The sequence below is a fragment of the Mustela putorius genome, unplaced genomic scaffold (genome assembly GCF_011764305.1).
Source record: "Mustela putorius furo isolate JIRA1106 unplaced genomic scaffold, ASM1176430v1.1 tig00003972_pilon_pilon_pilon, whole genome shotgun sequence".
Classification (NCBI taxonomy): domain Eukaryota; kingdom Metazoa; phylum Chordata; class Mammalia; order Carnivora; family Mustelidae; genus Mustela; species Mustela putorius.
Window position 1 is genome coordinate 20,170,864 of NW_025422115.1, and position 27,958 is coordinate 20,198,821.

The 27,958-nt window shown below is 35.2% G+C and overlaps 1 protein-coding gene across 9 annotated transcripts in view; it reads left to right on the plus strand.

Annotated features, from left to right (window-relative positions):
- MYO9A (myosin IXA) overlaps positions 1-27,958 on the plus strand; it is a 283,468-nt gene that overhangs the window by 133,675 nt on the left and 121,835 nt on the right. For all 9 annotated transcript variants that reach the window (XM_045070457.1, XM_045070456.1, XM_045070459.1 and 6 more), the window contains 3 exons: positions 10,594-10,669; positions 23,290-23,433; positions 25,433-25,472. In XM_045070457.1, coding sequence (XP_044926392.1) covers positions 10,594-10,669; positions 23,290-23,433; positions 25,433-25,472 — 260 coding nt within the window. The remainder of the gene's footprint in view (positions 1-10,593; positions 10,670-23,289; positions 23,434-25,432; positions 25,473-27,958) is intronic.

Consider the following 27,958-nt stretch of genomic DNA (forward strand, 5'->3'; position numbering starts at 1 on the left):
GATGAAACCTTCCATAGGTAACAATGATAAAACCTGGAAAAAATTTAAAAATATCGAAATGATTTGAAAGCACTGGAAAAAGACAAAACAACAACAAAAATCCCACTGAAAGACCAAAAAGAAGCAGAAACCAGAGGAGAGTTTATTCTTTGAAGTAAGTAAAGCAGTAGAAAAGAATTGTGAATCTGCGGCTTTTTAAACAAGGTGCTCCCTAACTCCCATGGCCCCAGAGACAACTGACTACAACCATACTGACTTGAGGTATCAGAGAACAAAAGTTGAGGATTGGCAAAACAACTTGGAATTTAGGAGGAAAATCCTGGAACTGAGTAAGCTGCCAAAGGGCTAAAACACAAAGTTAGAGTATAAATTCTGCCAGCCATACCTGGCTAACAGCTGTGAGTACTCAGGGAAGCTGGTAAATAAAGAGTGCAAACCAAATAGGAGATGACCTTTGAAAGATAAAACTGCAGTAGGTGAGATTTGTAAGTTTGCTCCTTTTTTGACAGAGGGCCTTTTGTGTATCCATATAGCTCCTGTGGGAGAAGTACTGAAGTCTTGCTGTCTTAGTCCCATAAATAGAGGGGAGAGAGAAAGAGCCAGAGAAATACTTGAAGAAATAGTGGCCAAAAACATTTCATGTTTAATTAAAAAACAAAACAAAACTGACTTAGAGATCCAAGAAGATTTGTGACTTCCAAGTAGAATAAATAAAAAAGAAAACCATCATTAGGCACATTGTTTGCCAAATGTCAAAGATAAAGAGAAAATCTTGAAAGCAGCCAAAAGAAAATATAGCACATTCAATACTGGGGAATAATGATACGATTAACACCTGACTTATTAAAGCAGTAAAGATGGAAAGATAACCAAAAATCATAATTAAAATCCCCCCCCAGATGAAACACTGCCCTCCCCAACCCCCCAACAGAACTCAATTTTCAGGCAAAATTTCTGTATTTTTAGTTTGGGTCCAGACAAGTTAATTACCTGTTAGAAGAAAAATCAACGGTTTCCAGAAAAATGTAACAATTTACTGTTACTACAATGTCTAACTATTAGCAAAAATATTCTTTAAAAATGAACCTGAAATAAAGATGTTCTCAGATGAAAGGAATTTGAGAGAATTTGTCACCATAATTTATATTCTATCAGAAATGATAATGGAAATTTTGTTTTTTAATCAGAAAGTTCAACTTTATTTTTTATTTAATTCTTTTTAGAGAGGGAGAAGATGTTTGAGTAGTGGGAGGAGGGGCAGAGGGAGAGAGAGAAAGTGACTCTTTTTTTTTTTTTTAAAGATTTTATTTATTTGTTTGACAGATAGAGATCACAAGTAGGCACAGAGAGAGAGGGACAGAGAGCCCGATGCGGGGCTCAATCCCAGGACCCCCAGGATCATGACCCGAGCTGAAGGCAGAGGCTTAACCCACTGAGCCACCCAGGCACCCAAGAAAGAGTGACTCTTAAGCAGCCTCCACACTTAGCACTGAGCCCATCCATCACGTGACCTTGAGATCATGACCTAAGCCGAAATCAAGATTCGAATGCTTAACTGATGAGCCACCCAGGCACCTAGAAGTTCTTTAAGCTAAAGGCTAAAATTACCATCAGATGGTAACTTGGATGAATAGTAAGTACTGGTACACTTATCTGCAAAAGGCCAGGTAGTAAATACTTTAGGCTTTGTGGGTCTTATGGTCTCTGTTGAAATATCTCCATTCTACTGTGAAAGGAGCCTAGAGAATACATAAGTAAATAAGCATGGCTGTGTTCCAATAAAACTTTGTAACGGACACTGAAATTTAAATTTCATATGATTTTCATATGTCACAAAAATATTCTTCCATTGATTTTTTCTTTTTTTCCTCAACCATTTAAAAAATGTAAAGCCATTCTTAGCATCAGGTCATGCAAAAACAGGCAGTGGGTTTGATTTGGCCCAGAGACTTAGTTTGCTGACTCATTAATTATTGGAAGAAATAGAGAAACAGAAATAATAAGTCTGTCTACAAATAAATGACTGTACATATTTCCTTTCCTTCTCTTAATTTCTTTTAAAACGATGTATGACTATTTAAAGTAAAAACTATGACATTATTCTGGTGGTATAAAATGTATCTACAAATTCTTTGATACTCCTCCTTTCAAAAGGCATGTGCTCTGCTTTATGACTCACTTCTAATAAATGGAATATGGTAGAAGTAACAGTGTGCAGCCTTCACAATAAGAAATACAAGGTATCGTGGTTCTTCCTTTTCATTTCTTTTGCTCCCACCTTCTCTCTCTAGTGACTAATCTCTGAGATTTGGTCGGGAGGAAATTAGAGGAGAGGGGAGAAACTGGGGTTCTTGGAAGGATGACCTTCAGCCACACTTCTGCAAAGGTCAAGAGCTCTGGTAAGATAAAGGAGTAAGATGGTAGGAAGAAGAGAGAGAAAGGGTAGAAGAGAAGAATCTCACTTGAATTTGACCCATACTTTTGATCAGTCTGTATTCAGAACATGTTTATGAAGAAGATGAAGGATTAGAAATTGACAGAGTAGCATTGTGGGCTTGATAAAACTTAATACTCTGACCTTGCTGACAATGCCTGCCTTAATATCCCTGACCTCAGGCCTCAGTATGGTCCCACAAATGATTGAAAATTTAATCTGACCAAATGCAAGTAATAGAATTCCATTGTGGAATTCCAAATGGAACTTAAGTCTGACCCAAATGGAACTTAAAAATAGAAATCAGTAACAGAAAGATATCTGAGAAGTCCTCCAATTTTTCTTTTTTAAAGTACACTCAACTTGGGGCTTGAATTTACAACCCTGTGATAAAGAGTCACTTGCTCTTCTGCTGAGCCAGCTAGGTGCTCCTGAGAAATACTCAAATATTTTGAAAATAAACCCCATGTTTAAGTAACTCATGAGTTAAAGAATTCATAAGGGCAACTTGAAGCTATTTTGATCTAAATGAGAATGGAAATAACATAATTTACATAATGCAACTAAAGAAGTGCTTATAATAAAATTGATAGCTTTTAATTCTTTACATTAGAAAAAGTCAGAATCAATGCTTTTACCTTATGAAGCTACAAGAGCACTTTACACCCAAAATAAGTAGAGAAAAGTGAAGAGCTACAATCTGTGAATATAAAGCAGACCAACAGTAGAGAAAATCAGTGAAAACCAAAAGCTGATTTTTCAAAAAGAGCAATAAAATTGATAAAGCTCCAGTTCTAATAGAACATTCTGTGAAGATGAAAATGTTCTCCAGCTACACTCTCTAAAACTGCAGCCATTAACCACATATGGCTATTAAGTACCTGAAACTTATTGAAAATTTGAAAACAAATTTTGATTTGATTCAGTCAAATAAAATTCAAAAGCCATGGTCTCCACTGCTGTATTAGGTAGTGCAGTTCTAGCCATTGTGATCAAGAAATATGAGAGAAGACACATATACTGTTATCGGGAATGAACAAGTGGACACAGTTACATATGGTATAGACCATCAAAAGATTGAGGAGAGATTATGAACACTTGTCAATAAATTCAGCAACTTAAATGAAATGGACAGATTCCTTGAATGCTGATCTAAATTGACCCAAGGAAAAATAGAAAAATTTGATCACTCCTATACCTAATAACAATGATGGATTCATAAGTAAAATCTTCCCCTAAACCCAAAAGTCCAGGCCCAGATAGCTTCAATGGTAAATTTTATTTAAGAGACATTTAAGGAAAGAATAATACCAGTTCTCTTCAGTTTCTCTCCAGAAAATATAGGAGCAAGGAACCCTATGCAAATTATATCACGAGGCCAGTATTATTAATCTAATACCAAAACCAGACAAAAACTTTAAAACTACAGACCAACATACCTCACAGTGACAGATGTAAAAAGCCTTAACAAAATAAGGGCTAACTGAATTCACCAATATATTAAAGGAGAATACATGAAAACCAGTGAAATTTATTCCAGGAATGAAAGGTTTGTTTGATAATAGAAAATCAATCAATATAACTCACTATATGTTTGTTTTAAAGATTTTATTTATTTATTTGTCATAGAGAGAGCACAAACAGAGGGGGCAGCAGGTAGAGGGAGAAGCAGGCTCCCTGCTGAGCAGGGAGCCTGATGTGGGACTCCATCCCAGGACCTTGAGATCATGATCTGAGCCGAAGGCAGACTCTTAACCTACTGAGCCACCCAGGCATCCCCGTAATTCATTTTATTATCCACCTAGAAAAAAAGAAAAAGCTTATAATATCTCAGTAGTTGGATAAAAAGATTTTGTCATAATTCTTCAGTCATTCCTATTTAAAAACTTACAGGATCCTAGGAATAGGCAGCCTCCTCATTTATAGAGAATATGCATAAAAATCCTACAGCAGACTTCAGACTTTATGATCAAAGATTGAATACTATTCCCTGACATTGGGAAAAGGCAAAGATACCTGCTTTTGCCGCTCAGGTTTAACACTATACTAAAAGTCAGACACAGGGGCGCCTGGGTGGCTTAGTGGGTTAAAGCCTCTGCCTTTGGCTCAGGTCGTGATCCCAGGGTTCTGGGATCAAGCCCCGCATCAGGCTCTCTGCTCAGCAGGGAGTCTGCCTCCCCCTCTCTGCTGCCTACTTGTCATCTCTGTCTGTCAAATTAAAAAAAAAAAAATCTTTAAAAAAAATAAAAATAAAAGTCAGACACAGTGCTATAAGGCAGCAAAAAGAAATACAAGGTGCATAGATTGAAAAGGAAGATGTAGGCATTGTGATCAACTGTATAGAAAGTGCTAAGGAGTTTAAAATATGCTATTTATTTGATCTAGAAAGTAATCTCCCAGGATGCCAGGTAAATTTACAAAATTAAGTTATTTTAGCCGTGAACATGTGGAAAATGAAATTTGTGAATTTCATTTATACATCTTTGGCAATCAGCTTCCTAGATACTCTCCAGTTATCCTCATATTCTGGTATTCTCAACCTTGTGTAGTCTTCTGCATTTTACCAGTCTTGGTCTATGTGATGTATAGGACATGGCAAAAGTGATAGTTTGTCAATTCCAAAATTAAGTTATGAAAGTCTGCAGTTCCCATCTTAGATAATTTCTCACTTGCTAGCTCTCTCTCGGATCACTGTTTCTGGGAAAAGTAAGCTGCCATTTGAGTGCCCTGCTGAGAATTCCTCTGAAGCCTGTAGTCAGCAGTTAGGAACTGATTCTTGCCACTAACTATGTGAGTGACCTCGAAAGCAAATCCTTCAGTTCCATTCTAGTCTTGAGATGACCACAGGTTTGGCCAACAGGTTGACTATAACCTTATGATAGACCCTATCTCAACCACCCAGCTAAGCAGTTGAAACCTGTTTCTGTAGAAACTCTGTGATTATGAGAACTGTCATATTTAAGTGCTAGGTTTTGAAGTGCTTTAATATGTGATGAGTAATAATATAATATATCATAACAGGAAATACTTAGGGATAATTTTTATTTTATTGTATTTTATTTATTAATTTTGGCAGGGGGCAAAGGGAGAGAGAGAGAATCTTTAGCAGGCTCCATGCCCAGCACAGAGTCTGATGGGAGGCTCCATCTCACAACCCTGAGATCATGACCTGAGCCGAAATCAGAAGACATATACTTAACTGACCTAGCCACCTACATGCCTCACGTACGTGAGGTGGCTAGGTCAGTTAAGTATATGTCGGATAACTTTAATGAAATATGTGTTAGACCTGTATACAACTAAGAGGAATTGAAGAATACCTAAATAAATGAAGAGATTTTTTGGTAGAAATTCACAAGCTAATAACTAAGATTTACATAGAAATATAGACTAGGATAACAAAACAATTTCTAAAAAGAACAACAAAGTTAGAGAACGATTTCAAGACTAAAATAATCATGACATTGTTCTTAAAGATCAAGAGATCAGTAGAATCAAATAAAAATCCAGGAAAAGATCTGTACTTATTGGTCAATTGATTTTCCACAAAGGTGCTGAGATAATCTATTGGGGTTGAGTATAGTCTTTTAAACAAATGGCATTGGAACACCTTATTTTATCTTTAAGATTGAACTCGAAGGGGATCAAATAGCTCTTCCTAAAAAGTAAAACTTAAAAAAAAAAAAAAAAGGTAAAATTACTTAATTTGTAGAAGAAAACCTGAGAGAAAATCTTTGTAATCTTGGGACAGGCAAAGATTTCTTAGATGGGACATAAGAGCACGAACTGTTTAAAAACAAAAGAATAAGTGGAGTTAACCAAAATTGAAAATTTCTACTTTAAAAAAAACATCTTGCTAAGAAAACTAAAAGCATACCACACCCTAGGAAACAAAACTTATGTGATACTGATAACTGATAATGAACTTGAAAACAATATTTTAAGAACTCCTGTAGTTAATAAGATAAGCAGTTCAGTTAAAAATAGCTTAAAGTGGGTGCCTGGGTGGCTAAGTTGGTTAAGCCACTGCCTTTGGCTGAGGTCATGATCCCAGAGCCCCAGGATGGTGTCCCACATCAGGCTCTCAGCTCCATGGGGAGTCTGCTTCTCCCCTCTCATGCTCTCTCTCTCCCTCTCTCTCTCAAATAAGATCTTTAAAAAAAAAAAATAGCCTGAAGATTAAAACATGTGGTTCATTTTTTTTTTCTAAGATTTTATTTACTTATGGGGCGCCTGGGTGGCTCAGAGGGTTAAGCCTCTGCCTTTGGCTCCAGTCATGATCTCAGGGTCCTGGGATCGAGCCCTACATCGGGCTCTCTGTTCAGCGGGGAGCCTGCTTCTCCCTCTCTCTGCCTGCCTCTCTGCCTACTTGTGATCTCCGTCTGTTGAATAAATAAAAGAGAGATTCAAGGCATAAAAGAAAAAGTCAGAAAAAACCAAACAACTGTAATATCAATAAATTAAAATGAACCAACCTAAACAATTAAAAAACAGGTTATCCAATTAAGAAAAAGAAAGCTCAATTGTAAGTTGTTTGTAAGAGAAAAACCTAAATCCCATGAACACAGATTCAAAATAAAATGTTGAATAAAGTTATATCAGAAAATTTATTTCTGCTCCTCTGGTACATTTTCCCACCTCCTTTAGGCAACTCTTAAGATTTCTGTTATTATAAATTAGTTTTGCCTTTTCTAAAAATTTTACAGAAATGGAATCATACAGTATGTATTCTTTTGTGTTCTGATTCTCTTATGCAATAAAATGATAAACACATTCATTGTTGTTTCATATACAATTTGTTGCTGGGTTATTATATATAAATAATTATATATACAATTTTGTGTTTATCATTTGTTTCTTGATGGATATAGGGGTTATATGCTGTTTTGAGCTCTTGGAAGGAGCCCTGCTATACACATTCTTGTTCAAGTCATTTTGTGTACATATGTTTTCATTCCTCTGGCTGCTGGGCATCTTCTCTTTATTTTTTGGTTTTTAGTAATTATTTCCTAGATAAGATTTATATTTAGTCTCTTGCTGTGCCTCTTGGACCTGTGCTTCAATTGTTTTTCATCAGATCTAGGAATGTTTTGGCTAACATTGTTTGAAAATTTTTTTCTGCTGCAATTACTTTTCTTTCTGAATGTCAGTTACATGTTTTTAGAATATTTGATATTGTCTCAGAGATTCCTCATCCAGTGTTCATTTTTCTTTTATTTTTGTTCTTCATTCTTCACATTAGATAATTTTTATTTATTGATTTCAAGTTCATTGTGCTGTTTAAAGTCTTCTTTTAAACCCATAGAATGAATTTTTTGTTTTTAGTACCGGAATATTCATTTGGTTCCTTTTTACAGTTCCCAGTTTTCCCTTGAGTTTTGCTGTCTGAACATTATGATAACTATTTTAAAAACAGTCATTTTTTTTATGCAAATCCTAAAGTGGGGGATGATAGGATCTGAAGCTGTTGGAATGGGATCAGGAGAGATGCACAGGCCTTCATTTTCTGAATAATCAGTAATAAATGTTCAGTATATTATTCCTAATGCCCTCTTAATGTTTAAAGTATTTAATAATTGATCTTGAAAATCATCACACAGAGGGAAATAAGAAAGTCAAATAATATTCATAAAAGAATTACCCTCAAAGAAGCACCCTATTATGTTTGCAGGGAAGATATTCCAAGAAAGAGAAGAAAATTTCCTGTGAGTACTTTATAGTATAGAAGAATTTAAGAATGTGCATTGAATAGAGCAGTAGCACAAATTTAAGACTATAAAGTACCAGAAGGATATTGAAAAGAGATATTGAACTACTGAAGCATTCAGAGGCATAAGAGGCATAAAGCTACATCTGTATGAGCTCAAAAAATAGTGGAAAATAGCTGAAAATTGAACTAAGTAATACTGAAGAAAGGCCTGGGATGATTACGTTTCAGTACATGGAAGAAAAGAATAGATAACGGAGGATAGATAATGATAATTTGTCATAGGGATAATTGGTGCCCATAACTAAGGAACTGATTAAATAAAACAACAACAATGAATTTAGTATATAAGAAAATAAAGTTGGGGCACCTGGGTGGTTCAGTGGATTAATAAGCCTCTCTCCACCTTCGGCTCAGGTTATGATCTCAAGGTCCTGGGATCGAGCCCCGCATCAGGCTCTCTGCTCAGTGGAGAGCCTGCTTCCCCCTTTCTCTCTGCCTGCCTCTCTGCCTACTTGTGATCTCTGTCTGTCAAAACAAATAAAATCTTAAAAAAAAAAAAAAAAAGAAAGTTATTCAAAGTTGTAACTGAATTTGTTGATCACAAGATATATTTTAGTAACAGTTTAGTAACAGTTTACTGGACATTATCCTGGGAGTAGAATTGCTGGGGGTCATATGGTAATGTTAGGTTTACTTCTTTGACGAACTGCTAGAGTGCTTTCCAAAGTGACTGTATCATTTCACATTTCAGCAGTGTACAAAAGGTTCCAATTTTTCATGTCCTTGGCGACAGTTGTTATCTGTCTTTTTGATTACAGTCATCCTGGTATCTCATTGTAGCTTTGATTTTCATTTCTCTGATGACTAGTGATGTTGAGCATCATTTCATGAACTTATTTGCCCTTTGCCGAGTCTTCTTTGGAAAAATACCTGTTCATATCTTATGTTCATTTTAAAATCAGGTTGTCTTTTTATTATTCACTTGTAAGAGTTCTTTTTATTTTCTGGCTTCAAGTTCCTTATCAGATATTTGATTTACAAACATTTTCTATCGTTTTGTGATATATATATTTATTTATTTATCTTTTTGCTTTCTTGATCTGTCATCCTTTGAAGCACAGTAGTTTTAAATTTTGAGATGTCTAGTTCATCCATTTTTTTCTTTGGTTGCTTATGCTTTTGGTGACATACCTAAGTAATTTTACTGCCTAATTCAATGTCAGTAAGATTTACACCTATATTTTCTTTGAAGGGTTTTATACTTTCAGCTTATTTAAATAAAATAAAATTTATAAATAAATTTTTATTATTTTATATATATTTTATTTATTTATAAATATTTTTATTTATTTATTTATTTATAAATAAAATTATTTTTAAAAATTACTTATTTTGATTTTTGGGTCCAACTTCATTCTTTTCAATGAGGATATTTAGTTTTCCCAGCACCCATTTTTGAAAAGATTATTCCTTTCCCATTGGACTGTCTTGACACCTTTGTCAGAATTCATTAGGGAGCATCACCAACATAACAGTAATTAAGTTTTCCAATTCATGAGTATGGATGGCATTCCATTTATTTAGGTTTCTTTTAATGATATTTTGTAGTTTTCAGTGTTGTAGTTTTCAGTTTTGTAGTTTTCAGTGTTGACACTTTATACTTTCTAAAGTTTATTCTTTTTGTATTATTTTGATGTCATTAGTAATGGAATTGTTTCTAATCTTATGATTGTTTATTACTATTGTATAGAAATATAATTGATTTTTAAATATTGATCTGTCTTATATTTGTGCTGAATTCTTTTATTAGTCCTAATAGTTTTTTGTGGGTTTCTTAGGATTGTCTACATATAGGATTGTTATCTTGAATAGATTTTTTGACTCCTGGTCCAGTGTGTCTTACCTATATTAAATGTCTGTGTGTATGTGATGTTATGAAAATTCATGGCCTTATGTTTATCATATGATTTAAAGTAAATTATAACTTAAAAATATTGGTAATCCTTAATAAGGAAATAATTTGTTGTTTTTGATTCTCAGGGTCTATATGTAAGATTAATTGGCCTCTGAAATCTATAGTTCTTGTTAGCAGTATACTTACTGCTGAAAAATGATGCAAAGGAATCATTAGGAATTTTTTGAATATTAAAATAATGAGCTTATACATTTCTAGATCTTCAGCCCAGTTACCTTTCATTTTCTGAAAATGTTTAAATGAGAGAAGAAATAAGATTTATTATTTAATTCCGTAATTTTGTTCATTGTTGGCTAAGTCAGATTTGTAAGTAACAGGCATGGGACTTGGTTTATATTGTTATTTAGACATTTCTGACATGTTTAGCAAATATTTACCATTGAAGTACACTAATTTTATTTGTCCTTAGAAAAATTGTTTCATGTTTAGTTTCTTTTAACATTGATTTGAAAATGTCTGCTTTTTATTTGTTAGGTATAACCCGGAAAAATCCCAGAACACCTCTTTCTGATCTCCAGGGCATGAATACTCTAAATGAAAAAAACCAACAGTAAGTATGTTTGGTTTATGTTTCCAAGGAATTACAGAAGAAATAATTGGAATTTTCATTAATACTTTTGTGGGCTAAAAAATATGAAGAAAATCAAGCCTAGTTTGTTTTTGTTCCTTGATGCTTTTATAAGTAGTATCACTGAAACTGGACTAAATGTGTGTAACTAGTCAACTGTTTGCAGCAGCATTAGCTATAGTAAGAGGTAAGACTGAGGGGATTTGAAATAGCACATAATATGTTTGATAAACATATTTAGCAGGAAGCTCCTATTCAATCTTTATGCATTAATATAGCATCTGATATGAGAATATGCAAAAGACACATGAACATTAGGAAGCATACCAACAAAATAAACCTACTATCGACGTTCAGCACCAGAAGATTTTACTATTATTGCAACCACCTTTTTGATTTGATATTACTTTCTGATTTCTCCCTCCCCTCTACCCTTAGGTAACTGCTACCCAGAATTTTATGTTTATCATTACTGTGCACTTAAAAAAAGTTTTTACAGTAAATGTAAGCAGTTTGGCTTTTCCAGTTCTTGAGTTTTATAGAAATATCAGTATATAGTCTGCTGTCTTCTATGACTTTTTTTCCCCTTCAACAATATTCATCTAAGAGTCATCCATCTTGTGGCATGTTGATTATTCTTTTTAGTTGCTGCATAATATTATGTGCAATGGAGGAATGGGGAGTTACTGTTTAATGAATACAAAGTTTCAGTTTGGCTAACACTGGAGATGGATAGTGGAAATGGTTGCAGAGCAGTGAATGTACTCAATGCCAGTATACTTGGTGTATATTAAAAATAATAAAGTGGACAGAGAATGGATTGGTGGTGCCCAAAACTAGGGTAGGGTATGGGCAAAATGGGTGAAGGTGGTTAAAAGATACAAATTCCCAGTTCTGAGATAAATGAGTCCTGGGGAAGTAATGTGTAGTATAGTTACCATTGTTACTAATACGATATTATATATTTGAAAGTTGCTAAGGGAGTAGATCTTAAAAGAACATCACAGAACAGATCAAAACATCACAGAACAAAAATTTGTAACTGTGTTTGGTGATAGATAGTAACTACACTTATTCTGGTGACATTTTGCAGTATATATAAATAGATGTTCTTTTGTATACCTGAAACTAATAAAATGTTATGTGTCAATTATTTCTCAATAAAAAGAAAAATGGTAAGTTTTAGGTTATGTATTTTTTTTTTAAAGATTTTTATTTATTTTTTTTTGGAGAGACAGGGAATACTAGCTGTGGGAAGGGAAGAGCAAGAGGGACAAGCAGACTCCCCATGAAGCATGGAGCAGACCTAGGGCTTGATCCCAGGACCCGGAGTCAGACACTTATCCAACTGAACCACCCAGGAGCCCCATTATGTGTTTGTTAATCACAATAAAATAATTACATAGCATTAATGTACCATAATAGATTTGTCCCTCAATGGATATGTGGGTGGTTCTTTCACAATTACTTCTTTAAGTAATTAAAGAAGTGCTTCTTTAAACATGCTCCTATCAATCTTCTAGTTCACCTATTATTACATCTCTGGGATATGTACTTAGTAGTAGGACTGTTAGTTCAGTAGGGTATGTTCATGTTAGTTTCGTAAGATAATCCCTAGTTGTTTTCCAAGGTAGTTGTACTAATGTACACTAATAGTGACAGCTGAAAGTTCCCTTTGCTTTATTCCTTGCCAGCACAACTGATTGTCAGACTTCTTAACTTTTGATAATCTGATGGTTATGAAATGGTATCTTATAATTTGCTTTTCCATGCTTATTAATGATGTTGAAAAATTTTTAGATATTTTATGGCCATTTCTGTATTTTGAAATGCTGTTTGTTTGCCCACATCTTTTCTTTAAAAAGTATTCTTTATAAGTTTTGTGTACTGGTCCCATTTCAGTTGTATGTTTCAAATGTATTCTCCCAGTTTGTAGCTTATCTTTCACTTTATTTAATGGTGCATTGTGGAGAACAAAAATTCTTAAATTTAATGTAGTTAAATATATTTTTTTGTCTCTGATTTGTCCATATTACAGCTTGTTTTAAAAATTCATCCCTAACCCCAAATCCTTTAGCCAGATTTTCCTCTAAAATTTTTTTTTTTTTTTTTTTTTTTTTTTTTTTTTTTTTTTTTTAAAGATTTTATTTATTTATTTGACAGAGAGAAATCACAAGTAGATGGAGAGGCAGGCAGAGAGAGAGAGAGAGAAGCAGGCTCTCTGCTGAGCAGAGAGCCCGATGCGGGACTCGATCCCAGGACCCTGAGATCATGACCTGAGCCGAAGGCAGGGGCTTAACCCACTGAGCCACCCAGGCGCCCTTCCTCTAAAATTTTCTAATATTTATCACCATTTCAGCCCCAAGCTGTATTTGTCATTTGGCTGAATTTCTTCTGATTTTAAACAGATAGCTGAGAGGAAAATATTTTGGTTCCTTCATGACTAAACATGCTTTTATTCTAACCTCACACTCGATTGGTAATTTGCCTGTATATAGAACTCTTGGTCAGAAATAATTTTTCTTCAGAATTTTGAAGAATTGCTACATTGCATTTTAGTTCTGACTTGCTGATTTCTGAGTCCTTGTTTTAAATTGCTTTATTGAGATGTAATTCACATACCACAAAGTTTCAGTCAGTTAAAATATATAGTTGAGTGGTGTTTGGTGTATTCAAGAGTTGGATAATCATTCCCAAATCTAAGTTAGAACATTTTAATCACTGCAGAAAGAAACTTCCTACTAAGTAGTTTCTCTCCATTCCTCATATTCTTGCCAATTTTAGGGAAATACTAATATACTTTTGGTCTCTACAGATATGCCTGTTCTGGAAATTTAGCATAAATAGTATCTTAAAATATGTGGCCTTTTGTGTGATACTTTTTTCATTAAGCATGATATTTTCAAGTATAATCCACATTGTAGCATGTACAAGTATTTCATTCCATTTTAATAGGAGAAGAACATTCCATTGTGTGGTTATTTAAACACTCAGGTTCCTCCTTTTGGCTATTAAGAATAATGCTGCACTGAACATTCATGTACAAGTGTTTGTATGGATATATGTTTTCCATTCTTTTGAGTAATACTTAGGGATGAAATTTCTGGGCTAAATCTCTGTGTTTTGTTTAACATTTTGAGAAATTGCCAAACTATTTTACAAAGGGGCTGTGACACAACCTCTTTGACCTCAGCCGCAGCTAGAAGCATCGCCAAAGGCAAGGGAAGCAAGGACAAAAATGAACTATTGGGATTTCATCAAGATCAAACCATTCTCTTACACCGTACACAAAGATAAACTCAAAATGGATAAAAGGCCTCAACGTGAGACAGGAATCCATCAGAATCCTAGAGGAGAACTTAGGCAGTAATCTCTTCGATAGCAGCCACAGCAACTTCTTTCAAGATATGTCTCCAAAGGCAAAGGAAACAAAAGCCAAAATAAACTTTTGGGACTTCATCAAAATCAAAAGCTTCTGCACAGCAAAGAAAACAGTCAAGAAAACAAAGAGGCAACCCACGGAATGGGAGAAGATATTTGCAAATGACAGTACAGACAAAAGGGTGATATCCAGGATCTATAAAGAACTTCTCAAACTCAACACACACAAAACAGACAATCATATCAAAAAATGGGCAGAAGATATGAACAGACAATTCTCCAATCAAGACATACAAATGGCTATCAGACACATGAAAAAAATGTTCATCATCACTGGCCCTCAGGGAGATTCAAATTAAAACCACATTGAGATATCACCTTACACCAGTTAGAATGGCCAAAATTAGCAAGACAGGAAACAACATGTATTGGAGGGGATGTGGAGAAAGGGGAACCCTCTTCCACTGTTGGTGGGAATGCAAGTTGCTGCAGTCTCTTTGGAGAACAGTGTGGAGATTCCTCAAGAAATTAAAAATAGAACTTCCCTATGACCCTGCCATTGCACTCCATGGTATTTACCCCAAAGATACAGATGTAATGAAAAGAAGGGCCATCTGTACCCCAATGTTTATAGCAGCAATGGCCATGGTCGCCAAATTGTGGAAAGAACCAAGATGCCCTTCAACGGACAAATGGATAAGGAAGATGTGGTCCATATACACTATGGAGTATTATGCCTCCATCAGAAAGGATGAATACCTAACTTTTGTAGCAACATGGACGGGACTGGAAGAGATTATACTGAGTGAAATAAGTCAAGCAGAGAGAGTCAATTATCATATGGTTTCACTTATTTGTGGAGCATAACAAATAGCATGGAGGACATGAGGAATTAGAGAGGAGAAGGGAGTTGGGGGAAATTGGAAGGGGAGGCGAACCATGAGAGACTATGGACTCTGAAAAACAATCTGAGGATTTTGAAGAGGCGGGGGGTGGGAGGTTGGGGTACCAGTGGTGGGTATTATAGAGGGCATGGATTACATGGAGCACTGGGTGTGGTGCAAAAATAATGAATACTGTTATGCTGAAAATAAAAAGAAATTTGAAAACTAAATTTAAAAAAAAAAAGCTTTTGCACAGCAAAGGAAACAGTCAACAAAACCAAAAGACAACTGATAGAAAGAGAGAAGATATTCACAAATGACACTACAGACAAAGAGCTGATATCCAAGATTTATAAAGAACTGCTTAAACTCAACACCCAAGGAACAAATGATCCAATCAAGAAATGGGCAGAAGACATGAACAGACATTTCTGCAAAGAAGACATCCAGATGGCGAACAGACACATGAAAAAGTGCTCCACATCACTCAGTATCAAGGAAGCACAGATCAGAACTACAATGAGACACCACCTCACACCAGTCAGAATGGCTTAAATTAACAAGTCAGGAAATGACAGATGTTGGAGCGGATACGGAGAAATGGGGAATTCTTCTACACTATTGGTGGGAATGCAAGCTGGTGCAAGCACTCTGGAAAACAGCATGGAGGTTCCTCAAAAAGTTGAAAATAGAGCTACCCTACAACCCAGCAATCATACTACTGGGTATTTACCCAAAAGATACAAATGTAGTGATCTGAAGGGGCACGTGCACCCGAATGTTTATAACAGCAATGTCCACGATAGCAAAACTATGGAAAGAACCTAGATGTCCATCAACAGATGCATGGATAAAGAAGATGTGATATGTATATATAGATATCTATATATATATGTATATATATATGTATATATAGATATCTATATATACATATCACATCCTCTTTATATCTATATATATCTATATATATCTATATATATCTATATCTATATATATAGATATATCTATAGATATCTATATATATCTATAGATATATCTATATATATAGATATCTATATCTATTATTAGATATCTATATATACAATGGAATACTATGCAGCCATCAAAAGAAATGAGCTCTTGCCATTTGCGACAATGTGGATGGAACTAGAGGGTATTATGCTAAGCAAAATAAGTTAATCAGAAAAAGACAATTATTATATGATCTCTCTGATATGAGGAATTTGAGAGTCAGGGCAGGGGGTTTGGGGGGTAGGGAAGGAAGAAATGAAACAAGGTGGCATCAGGAGGGAAACAAACCATAAGAGGCTTAATCTCACAAAACAAACTGGGGGTTGCTGGGGGTGGGGGAGTGTGGAGAAGGTAGTTAGGTAAAGTTAATATAAAATTTTAAAGATACTGTCTTGGCTATTCCAAAAGCATAGTTTAAAAAGAACTAATGGGAAAATATTTTATGGTTTCTCTCCATTTTTCAGAAGCACGAAGTTTCAAAAGTAGTACAAAGGAGAAAATTCATAGAGTCTTGTGTACCTTCTCTTCACTTAGCTTCCCTAAGTGACATCTCACATAGTAATGATAGTACATTATCAAAACCAGGAAATTTACATTGGCACATTAATATTAAGTAGACTACAGTTTTCACCATTTTTAGAAATCTGCAGGTGTGTTAATAGATTTTTGCAATCGTATCCCCATGTATATTTGTGTAACTAATGCCACAATCAAGATACAGAACTCTTTCATCATCACAAAAGTTCATTCATGATGCCTGTTTATATTTACCTGTGTCTCTGTGCTGTCCTGTAGCAACCACTACTGTGTTCGTCATTTTTCTAGTTTTATTATTTTGATAATGTTATATAAATATAGTGTAGGATGAAACTGTTAGGGAGAAAATCTTTTCTTATGTTCAGCAGCTGGGGGCCTGTGAATTAAACTTACAAAAGACATTAACAGGAGAAAAAGCATATAAATTTTATTAATATTTTGTGTGCATGAGTATTCAGAGAAAAGAAGTGAAACTCCAAAGTGGTCTAACATCTGGGGGCTTATATACCCTTTTCATAAAGGAAAGAGGGTTTGGGCTTTAAGGGATGGTAAAATGTGGGGAAGTAACTAGGGAATATGTGGGGGAACTGATGAAAGATGAGGGGTTTTTTTAGTAAGGTTTATGTAAGTAAACTCGTCTCAGTTCCTGCTCTCTTATCTCAGATGATTAAAAAGTTGCTCTCTGCTTCCTAATGGGGGAGAGGGGAACACTTTCACAAAGGGAAATTTATCTCCTGTTCTTAGGGGGTTCGGGGATTAGGGAGAGAACTGACTCTTCACATATCCCTTGATTCTTCTTAGTTCCCTTATGTGAAAGTAGCATAATTTCTGGTGATGTGTCGTAATCTCCTTCATAACGTTGAGATTAGTTCTCTTCACTGAACATGGTGCTTAATTTGTTAGGTTATTAAATGTATCCATAGTTGGTTCCTTTTTATTTATGAGTAATCTACTTTCTTAGTATATTATTGAGGTGTAAGAGTTATTTATATATTCTAGATCTAGATCCCTTATCAGATACAGGACTTGAAAATATTTTCTTTTAGTCTGGGAATTGTCCTTTCACTTTTCTTCTTTCTTTTTTTTTTTAAATTTTATTTATTTATTTGACAGATAGAGATCACAAGTAGGCAGAGAGGCAAGCAGAGAGGAGAGAGAGAGAGGAGGAGAAAGCAGGCTCTCTACTGAGCAGAGAGCCTGATGTGGGGCTCGATCCTCGGACGCTGGGATCATGACCCGAGCTCAAGGCAAGGCTTTAACCCACAGAGCCACCCAGGTGCCCCTGTCCTTTCACTTTTCTTATGGTGTTGCTTGAAGTGTAAAATTTTTAATTTTAAAGAAGTCTAACTTACTTATTTTTCTTTTTGTTACAGTTTTGTTATATTTAAGAAATCATTAGGCCAAATCACAAAGGTTTACTGCTTATGTTTTCATCTTCTAAGAGTTTTATAGCTTTAGTTTTAAATTTAGATCTGTGATTGATTTTGAGTTGATTTTGTATATGTTGAGAGAGGTCCAGCTTTCTTCTTTTGCATGTGGATATCCAGTCACCACAGCACCATTTGTTGAAGATACTCCCTTTTCCTGTTAAATAATCCTGATGCCTTTATCAGAACTCAGTTGACCCTAAATAGAAGTTTCTGGATTCTCAACTTTATTCTATCGTTATGCCAGTACCATATTGTCTTAAGTACTGTAACTTTTTAATAGATGTACAAATCAGGAACTATAATTCTTCTAGCTTTGTTCTTTTCAACATTGCTTTGGCTGTTCTGGGTTCTTTGCATTTCCGTATGCACTTAAGGATTATCTTGTTATTTTCTGCAAAAAGGCAGCTAGGGTTTTTACTAGAGGTTGTGTTGAATCTTTAGATGAATTTGAAAAGTACTATCAGAATATCTTTTCACTTATTTGAGATTTTTTTTTAACAGTATCTTAGTGTACAAGTCTTACACTTCTTTTGTTAAATTTACTCCTAAGTATTACATTATTTTCATGCTGTTTTGTGAGATTTTTGCTTTTATAATCTATTGTTCATTCCCAAAATATAGAAATATAATTGAATTTTTAAACCTTGCTTAGGTTAATCTATTAGTTTTGATAGTTGTTTAGTGGATTCCTTCAAGTATTCCATATGTGTAAGATCATGTCATATGTGAATAAATATAAATTTACTACTTTTTTTCCAATTTGGATATCTTTTTTTTATTTCTTACTTACTGTCCTGATTCGAAATTTCAGTAGTGTTACTGGCTATTTACCCTAAAGATATAGATGTAGTGAAAAGAAGGGCCATATGTGCTCCAGTGTTCATTGCAGCAATGGCCACAATCGCCAAATTGTGGAAAGAGCCAAGATGCCCTTCAACCGATGAATGGATAAAGAAGATATGGTCCATATATACAATGGAGTATTATGCCTCCATCACAAAGGATGAATACCCAACTTTTGTATCAACATGGACAGGACCGGAGGAGATTATGCTGAGTGAAAAAGTCAAGCAGATAAAGTCAACTATCATATGGTTTCACTTACTTGTGGAGCATAAGGAATAACATGAAGGACATTAGGAGAAGGAAAGGAAAAGTGAATTGGGGGAAATTGGAGGGGAAGACGAAGCATGAGAGACTGTGGACTCTGAGAAACAAACTGAGGGTTTTGGAGGGATGAGGGGTGGGAGGATGGGTGAGCCTTGTGGTAGATATTAAGGAGGGCACGTATTGCATGGAGCACTGGGTATGGTGATAAACAATGAATTTGGGGACACTGGAAAAAATAAAAGAAAATTAAAAAAAAAAAAAAGAAATTCCAGTAGTGTTGAATAAGAGTGGCCAGCGGTCACGTCCTTATCTTATTCCTAATATTAGTGGGAAATCTTGCAGGTTTCTTTTTTTTTTTTTTATCATTAAGCATAATGTTCTTTTTTTTTTTTAAAGATGCCCTTTTTCTGATTCTTGAGCCTTTGTTTGTGACATCTGTTCTCTATACTTAAGTACCAGAGTTTTATAGGATCTGTCTAGAAACTCTTTTATTGGGTTTTGAGTCTACATCATCTATTTTATTATGACTTTTCATCTTGCTTTGTTTTGATTTATAAGAAATAATCTCTCCTACTTCATCTCTAAATCTGTTATTAGTGAAAAATTTTGAAGTCATCCTTAATTTCTGCTTTCTCATACATTCCCCATTTGGTCCATCAGCAAGTTAAATTGGCTGTACTGTAAAATGATATCCAGAATCTCACTGTTTTTGTTTTGTTTTATTTTTGTAAAGATTTTATTTACTTTTGTATTTGAGAGAGAGAATGAAGGAGAGAGCATGAGAGGGGGAAGGTCAGAGGGAGAAGCAGACTCGCCGCTGAGCAGAAAGCCTGATATGGGACTTGATCCCTGGACCCTGGGATCATGACCTGAGCCAAAGGCAGTCACTTAACCAACTGAGCCACCCAGGTGCCCCAATCTCACAGTTGCAAATTCCTTCCACCGCTATTGCTGTGGTATGGATTACTGTAATAGCCTCCTAAAATACTCTCCCTACTTTTGTCCTTGGCCCCTCAAACAGTATTCAGTATAGCAACCAGATCAATATTTTAATAACATGAATACATAAATATGTATAATATAAAATATATTTTAATATAAAAAAGCTGAATCAGGGGCACCTGGGTGGCTCAGTGGATTAAGCCTCTGCCTTCAGCTCAGGTCATGATCTCAGGGTCCTGAGATGTAGCACCACATCAGGCTCTCTGCTCAGCGGGTGGCCTACTTCCCCCTTCCCCTCTGCCTGCCTCTCTGCCTACTTGTGATCTCTCTCTCTCTGTCAAATAAATAAAATCTTTTAAAACATGCTGAATCATGTTAGTGTTTTCCTGAAAGTTCTTTGTCATTCTTTCTCATTCCCATTAAAAGCCAAAAATTCTGGGGTACCTGGGTTGCCCAGTGGTTTAGGCGTCTGACTTTGGCTTGGGTCATGATCCGGGGGTCCTGGGATGGAGCCCTGTGTCAGGTGTGTTGGCACCTTGCTCAGTAGGGAGCCTGCTCCTCCTCTCCTTTTCTCCCCCCTACTTCCAGCTGCTCATGCTCGCTCTCTCTCAAATAAATAAATAAAATCTTTAAAAAAAAAAAAAAAAAGACCAAAAAGTCTATAATTTTCTAGAGGGTGTATTAACATGACTTCCTCCTCTGTCTCTGACTTGGTCTACCATTTTTCCTCTGTTTATCCCACTCTAGCCTTCCTGATTTATTATTTATTTGTCAGAGAGAAAGAACAGCAGGCAGAGCAAGAAGCAGACTCCCTGCTGAGTAGGGAGCCTGATGTGGGACTCCATCCCAGGACTCCAGGATCACGACCTGAGCTGAAAAGCAGACACTTGACTGATTGAGCCACCCAGGCATCCCAACTGATTTATTTAATCTATCTCATTCATCAACAAGATTTCCTGTCTTTGTGTGTTTGCTCTTCTCTCTGAATAGAGTGCTCTTTTTCCAGATAACTGCTTGATTTGCTTTTTTATCTCCTTCACATCTCTGTTTAAATGGAGTGTTACTCATAGTGCCTCTCCTGACTTCCCTGTTAAAGTCTAGCATCCTGGCATCATTCTTTTTCTATGTTTAAAATTGCTCCTTAGCACCTATTATTCGACATACAATTATTTTTTTTCTTCTATTTGAATTTAAGTAATTTGAAGATGCTAGAAAAAAATTGGTACTAGTTGGTGCTCAATAAATATTTTTGAATGAGGGGATATATTTTGAATTTTCATTGGTGTTACATTTTTAATTTTTTGGAGATTTTCATTTCTCTGTTTTCTCAATTTTTAAATTTTTCATAGTATCTTTATAGATGCAATATTTTTTTCTTCTCTAGGAATATTACTGATAGCTTTTTACTTTTTAAAGATTTTATTTATTTATTTGACAGAGCTCACAAGTAGGCAGAGAGGCAGGCAGAGAGAGAGAGAGGGAAGCAGGCTTCGCACTGAGCGGAAAGCCAGATGCGGGGCTCCATCCCAGGACCCTGGGATCATGACCCGAGCCGAAGGCAGAGGCCTTAACCCACCCAGGCGCCCCTTACTGACACCTTTAAAAAATCTTTTTATACTTTAAGTTGTTTATGTCATGATTGTTTTTGTCTCTGTTTCATGATAGGGCCTTTCCTCTGATGTCTAGTGAACCGTGGTCAACTGTTCATATTCATACAGAAACACTAAAAAGCTAATTGGAATCTGATTAATTGGGTGTCTAATGTCTAATGTTTGGAACATACCAGTATATCTTTGATCTTCCTCTTAGATTGGTCAGATTCCACACAAAAGTTTATTTTAATTTTCTTGTTGGAGCATATAGTCCCAGCTGCCAGCATTCTGGAGCCAGTAGGGTAATAGGACTGGCAATCTATTTTCAGTATTTTCTTTTTTTAAAGATTTTATTTATTTATTTGTCAGAGAAAGAGAAACAGAGCACAAGCGGGGGAGCAGCAGAAAGAGGCAGAAGCAGACTCCCCACTGAGCAGGGAGCCTGATGTGGGACTCGATCCCAGGACCCTGAGATTCTTAAGGCAGACACTTAACCAACTAAGCCACCCAGGAGTCCCTATCTTCAGTATTTTCTTTGACTTTTGTAAAGTATAATCCTTTTGTAAAGTATAATTGTGCCTGGTGCTGTCTAGCCCTTGGACTTTCTCTTTCATCCTCTTGCTTAGATAAAGGAGGAATGGTTATCAGGCTACATGGGGTTCTAACTGCTTTTAAACTGACTTTCAACAAGTGCTCTTATTCTTAACTCACATTTCTACCACTTCCACAGGTAGTTGGTGCCAGCAGCCCTGGAGTCTGGGAGTTTTGTAAATATGGGTGCTTCTCAGTCTTCTTCCACAGCCAGTTTAAGATTGCTTTCTATAGGAACCTCTGGGTGGCTCAGTTGGTGAAGGGTCTGCCTTCCTCTCAGGTCATGATCCCGTGGTGCTGGGATTGAGTCCTAAATTGGGCTCCTTGCTTGGTGGGAAGCCTGCTTCTTCCTCTACTTGGGCTCTCTCTCTGACAAAATCTTTAAAAAAAAAAAAAAAAAAAAGATTGTTTTCTGTATTCATTTGCTTTCCATATTTCAAAACTGTGTTACTGTTGTCCCTTATTATATATTGTTTAATTATTAGGTATTTATTCCCTTAAAATTATTTTATTAAATGTTCAGAGGTTTCTGGAGGAATCCACATATGTGGCCAATTTGCTATTTTACCTGGAAACCCCCTATTAATTCTTCATATTTTAATCACTGATAATTTTATCTGTTCACTCCTCTATCTCCAGCAGCTAGAATAGTACTTAGCCCAAAGAAGATGCTTAGTAACCTTGGTAGATACTAATGAGTGAGTGTGTGACCTTCCAGAAAGAAATTAAATATTCTATAGAATGGAGCAACCTATTAGGATTGTAGATTCCTTCAGTAGTTTTTGGAAGTTCTAAAATCTAACAAAGACAAAAAACATCACATTATGTATAATACCTTATATTACTTACTTATTGTAAATAATTTAATAGATTCAAAGATATTAGCTGTATTATATGCTCATCTACATATACATTTGTATTAGAATGTACCAGAATCCATAGAAAAGGTTAGTTCAAATTGATTGGTAATCTCTGTTGTAATATAATTTTATGCTGGTTTAGCTTTTTCCTAAATTTTGTCTTTAGTTGTTTAAAGTTTCAGGTTTTACTTATTTAAGCAATTTGGAGAATGTTAGATATGTCTCAGTTAACTAAAGCAAATTGTACTTATTTGATTTTTACAGAGATACATTTGATATTGCATGGAATGGCAGAACTGGGATTCGTCAGAGCAGACTATCGAGTAGCACCTCTTTGCTTGATAAAGATGGGATATTTGCTAATTCAGCTAGCAGCAAACTCTTGGAGAGAGCCCATGGAATTCTCATGTTAGTATTGATCAGAAATGTGGATTGCTTTTTATGATTAGTTTATAATTTCTGGCTGAAAAATAAGAGGGATAATGGTGAATCATTTTCATGAGTAGAATTTTGAGCAAAACAAATGAACCAAAAGTTGTATTTAAAGCCATGAATTTCATGCATTAAGAAGCTGGTGGGTGGTTTGTTTGTTTACATCTGACTAGGAGAATCATGGTTGGATATACTCATGGAGATGATTATTATTCTTTGACAGACCCTACCTCCAAATAGAGAAAAAAACTTTTAGCTCCTTTTAGGATTCCCAGTCTTGAACCACAAATGTCCCTTAGATAATCCTAAGAAACTGGGCAGTAAAATCCTGTATAAAATGGTGACTGGGCCTTCCAGAATGTTAGGTACAATAGCCCTGTTTCTATTATGATGACTTGAATGTCAGATTTAGGGCACCATCTCAAAAAAAATTGGCTTTGACTTTTTGTAACTTAAAAGAAGCACTTTGTGAAATGTTTATATAAAATTCAAGAGCCTGTCTTTCTACCAAACAATAAACTAGAAAGAACCATGAAAAAAAAATGGTGACTGGGAGCATGTATAGTGATACATTACCTTTATCCAGCCTGCCATTCTTCATTCCCTGAGTATAAGATTGGTTTGAAGACATAAATATAACTATGCAGGGTGGACTAGTAAAAAGTTATTAGCTCCCTGTATCCACATATTTCAGACAGTATTTTTGGGCCACTAGCTAGGTAGATGTATGACTAAATTGGATTCTTTAATCCCTAAGTCAATGCTTATCAGTGCTATCAGTTTAAGTCTTGCTATACTACAGACCTGTAAATTAACTCATTTAATCCTCACAACAATTTTAAGAGGTTGGTGGTATTATCATCCTCATTTTACATTATTACATTCTACATTATTTTCCATTATCACATTGATGAAACTGAGACTTAGAGAAGTTAAAAATTCTACCCAAGTGGGATTTAGATTTAGGTAGACTTTAGATTCAAGCTCAGGCCTTTCTGACTCCCCAGTTCATGTTCGTAAGCCTTGGGCATTATTTCTTTTCTTTATCTGTTAAAAAAATAATCTTGATGTAAATATAATATTGAATTATAAAGAAGGAAAAAAGAGAATTTTCAGTTTTTTAAAAAGATTTTATTTATTTGTTAGAGAGAGATTGCACAAGCAGTGGGAGTGGCAGGCAGAGAGAGAAGCAGATTCTCTGCTGAGCAGGGAGCCCGATGTGGGCCTGATCCCAGCACCTTGGAATCATGACCTGAGCCAAAGGCAGACACTTGAATGTCAGCTGAGCCACTGAGGTGTCCCAAGAATTTTTGATTTCTAAAAGGGGAAAGTCATAAGTTTTTTTTTTAAAAAAAGTATATTATAAAAAATCCATGAAATTAGGCATCTATTTAAAGTCTTAAAATGGGGGCGCCTGGGTGGCTCAGTGGGTTAAAACCTCTGCCTTCAGCTCCTGTCATGATTCCAGGGTCCTGGGATCGAGCCCCGCATCGGGCTCTCTGCTTGGCAGGGAGCCTGCTTCCCCGTCCCCCTCTACCTGCCTCTCTGCCTACTTGTGATCTCTGTCTGTCAAATAAATAAATAATATATATATTCTTCAAAAAATAAATAAAGTCTTAAAATGACAGAAACAAAGTCTCTATAGATATAAGAAAATGGAACTTTATTAATGTCCAAAAGAAGACAGAATTTTAGTTTTAAATGTACAACTTTACATTACTGATTATCAGGCTTAAATCTGTTTATACCAGTATCACAGAGCAGGCATTTCTTTTCTCGTTCTCTTTTCCTTGCTTATTTTTCATTACCAAAGGTGCTGCTTAGTTGAATCAGTCAGTGTGTTCATATAAAGGACTTATATCTTGGAAATGGATATATAATATATTATTTTAGTAGAGACTGGAAATTATTCATGTGTACAGTCATTTTTTCTAATAGTTTCTTATTTTTCAAATGTAATGATTTATCTGTATAGGAGAAACAAAAATTTCAAGTCCAAGCCTGGCCTTCCAAAGGTGAGTATTATGAAAAACTTTTTTCTCTTTGTGCCTATTTAATTTTTTATTCCTCATGCAAACAGTCTTTATAAATAATCAAACATAAGCAATACCTTATTTGTACCCAAGATAGGGATTAATTTTGTGTAATTAGTTAGATTCATTTTAGAAATAACACTGGCTGTTAGGGAATGGCTAGGTTTAGTGGTTCAGGTAAATATTTGTGATATATCTCATATTCTAGTGTTTGAAAGCACTAGAAATATTAATTTTTGTTGAGTAATTGTACCTTTACACCTTTTCTTGTATCCTTAAGCCAGGTTAAGGTCAAATTTTGAATTTTACCTGATTTTAAATAATTTCTAATTAGTACTTACCTAACTTACTATCATTTAGCACTAGTCAGCCAAGTTTTTCTGTAAAGGTCCAGATAAGCTCACAGAACTCTAGTCTTTGTTAACTACTTAACTGTGCTATTGTAGCACAAATGCAGCTATAGACAATATATAACTGAGTAAATGTGACTATATTCCAGTAAATCTTTATTTTTGGTCATTGAAATTTGAATTTCACATAATTTATCACATGTCATTAAATATTACTTTAGTGGTTTTTTTCAACCATATAAAAACAGTGGGTAAGATTTGGCCCATGGTTTTAATTTTCCTACCATGAGCTACATAGTAGATTTTTGGATGGCATTCCAAAAGTATTGAGTTTACTAAAGGAAGAAAAATCTGTTTCTTTCTCTTGTACCATCCCAAAGAAGGAAATCTGTCACTTGTCACCTTTTTTGATGAATTCCAAAATTTAAAAACAAAACTGAGAAAGAACTGTTTATTCTCACGATTCTCTAGTTTAAAAAACAAACAAAAAAATATGAGGTTATTATTTATTCTACTTAAAGCCTCTTAGGTTTCCAAAGAAATATAATGCACTGCTTATGTGGTTTCTGGTAGTGGTAGATATATTTTTTTAAATTTTTATTTATTTATTTGAGAGAGAGAATGAAAGAGGGAGAGCATGAGAGGGGGGAGGGTCAGAGGGAAGAATCAGTAGCCTAATGCAGGACTCGATCCCAGGACCCGGGACCGTGACCTGAGCTGAAGGCAGATGCTCAACCAACTGAGCCACCCAGGTGCCCAGCAGATACTGTTTTAAACCATGAAGCACAAAGAAAGTTTATGTTACGTGGTTTGTAATTATACTCTTGTCATGAAAAGATTTTATGTAAAGAAAAAGGATGCCGCTTTATCATCAAACATCTTTTCATTTGTGTCTCTTTTTCCTTCACTGTCTCTTTAGTCTTTTGTTTTTGTTTCAGGTTTTTATTTAAATTCTAGTTAGTTAACATGCAGTGTAATACTGTTTTCAGGGGTAGAAATTAGGGGTTCATCACTTACATAGAACACCCCACGCTCATCACAAGTGCCCTCCTTAATACCTATCCTCCACTCACCTCCCTCCATCAATCCTCATTTTATTCTCTATAGTTAATAGTCTCTTATGGTTTGCCTCCCCCCTCCTTTTTCTTCTTCCCCTACACCGTTTTGTTTCTTAAATTACACATGAGTGAAATTGTATGGTATTTGTCTTTCTCTGACTTAATTCATTCTAGCTCTATCCATGTTGTTGCATATGGCAAGATTTCATTCTTTTTGATGGCTGAGTAATATCATTATGTGTGTGTATATACACACACACTGTGTGTGTGTGTGTGTATATATATATATATATATATATCACATTTTTTTTATCCATTCATCAGTTGATGGACATTTGGGCTCTTTCCAAAATTGGCCTTTTAGTATTTTGAATGCCACTGGGTCTAGCTATTTCTACCATTCTTTGTACTCTCCTCAAATGAATAATTTCTCTTTAAACTTCATATGGTTTAAAAATATTCATGTTGGCTACACCTGAAATAAAAAATTCTATTCAGTTATCAGTCACAGGAATCTCTTCTATTTCTCTATTTTTATTGACATATAATTTATATACAGTGTTGTACTAGTTTCAGGTTTACAACATGTTGATTCATTGATTCTCTTTGTTACTCAGTGCTCACCACCCGTCACCAACAACGTTATTATAACGTTACTGACTATATTCCCTATGCTGTACTTTTCATCTATGTCACTTTTTTATTTTATAACTAGAAGTTTGTATTTCTTAATCCCCTCTGTTTCACCCCTTCCCTCTGGAAACAATCACTTTTTTTCTGTATGAGTCTGTTTATTCATTTTGTTTTCTGGATTTCACATATAAGTGAAATCATATGGTATTTGTCTTTCTCTGTCTTACTTCACTTAGCATAATACCCTCTTGATCTATCCATGTTGTCACAGATGCCTAGATCTCATTCTTTTTTATGGCTGAGTAATAGCCCTATTGTGTATATGTGTGTGTTTGAATACATACACCTTACCTCTTCTTCATCCATTCATTTGTTGATTGACTGTTGAATTGCTTCCATATCTTGGCTGTTGTAAATAATGTTGCAA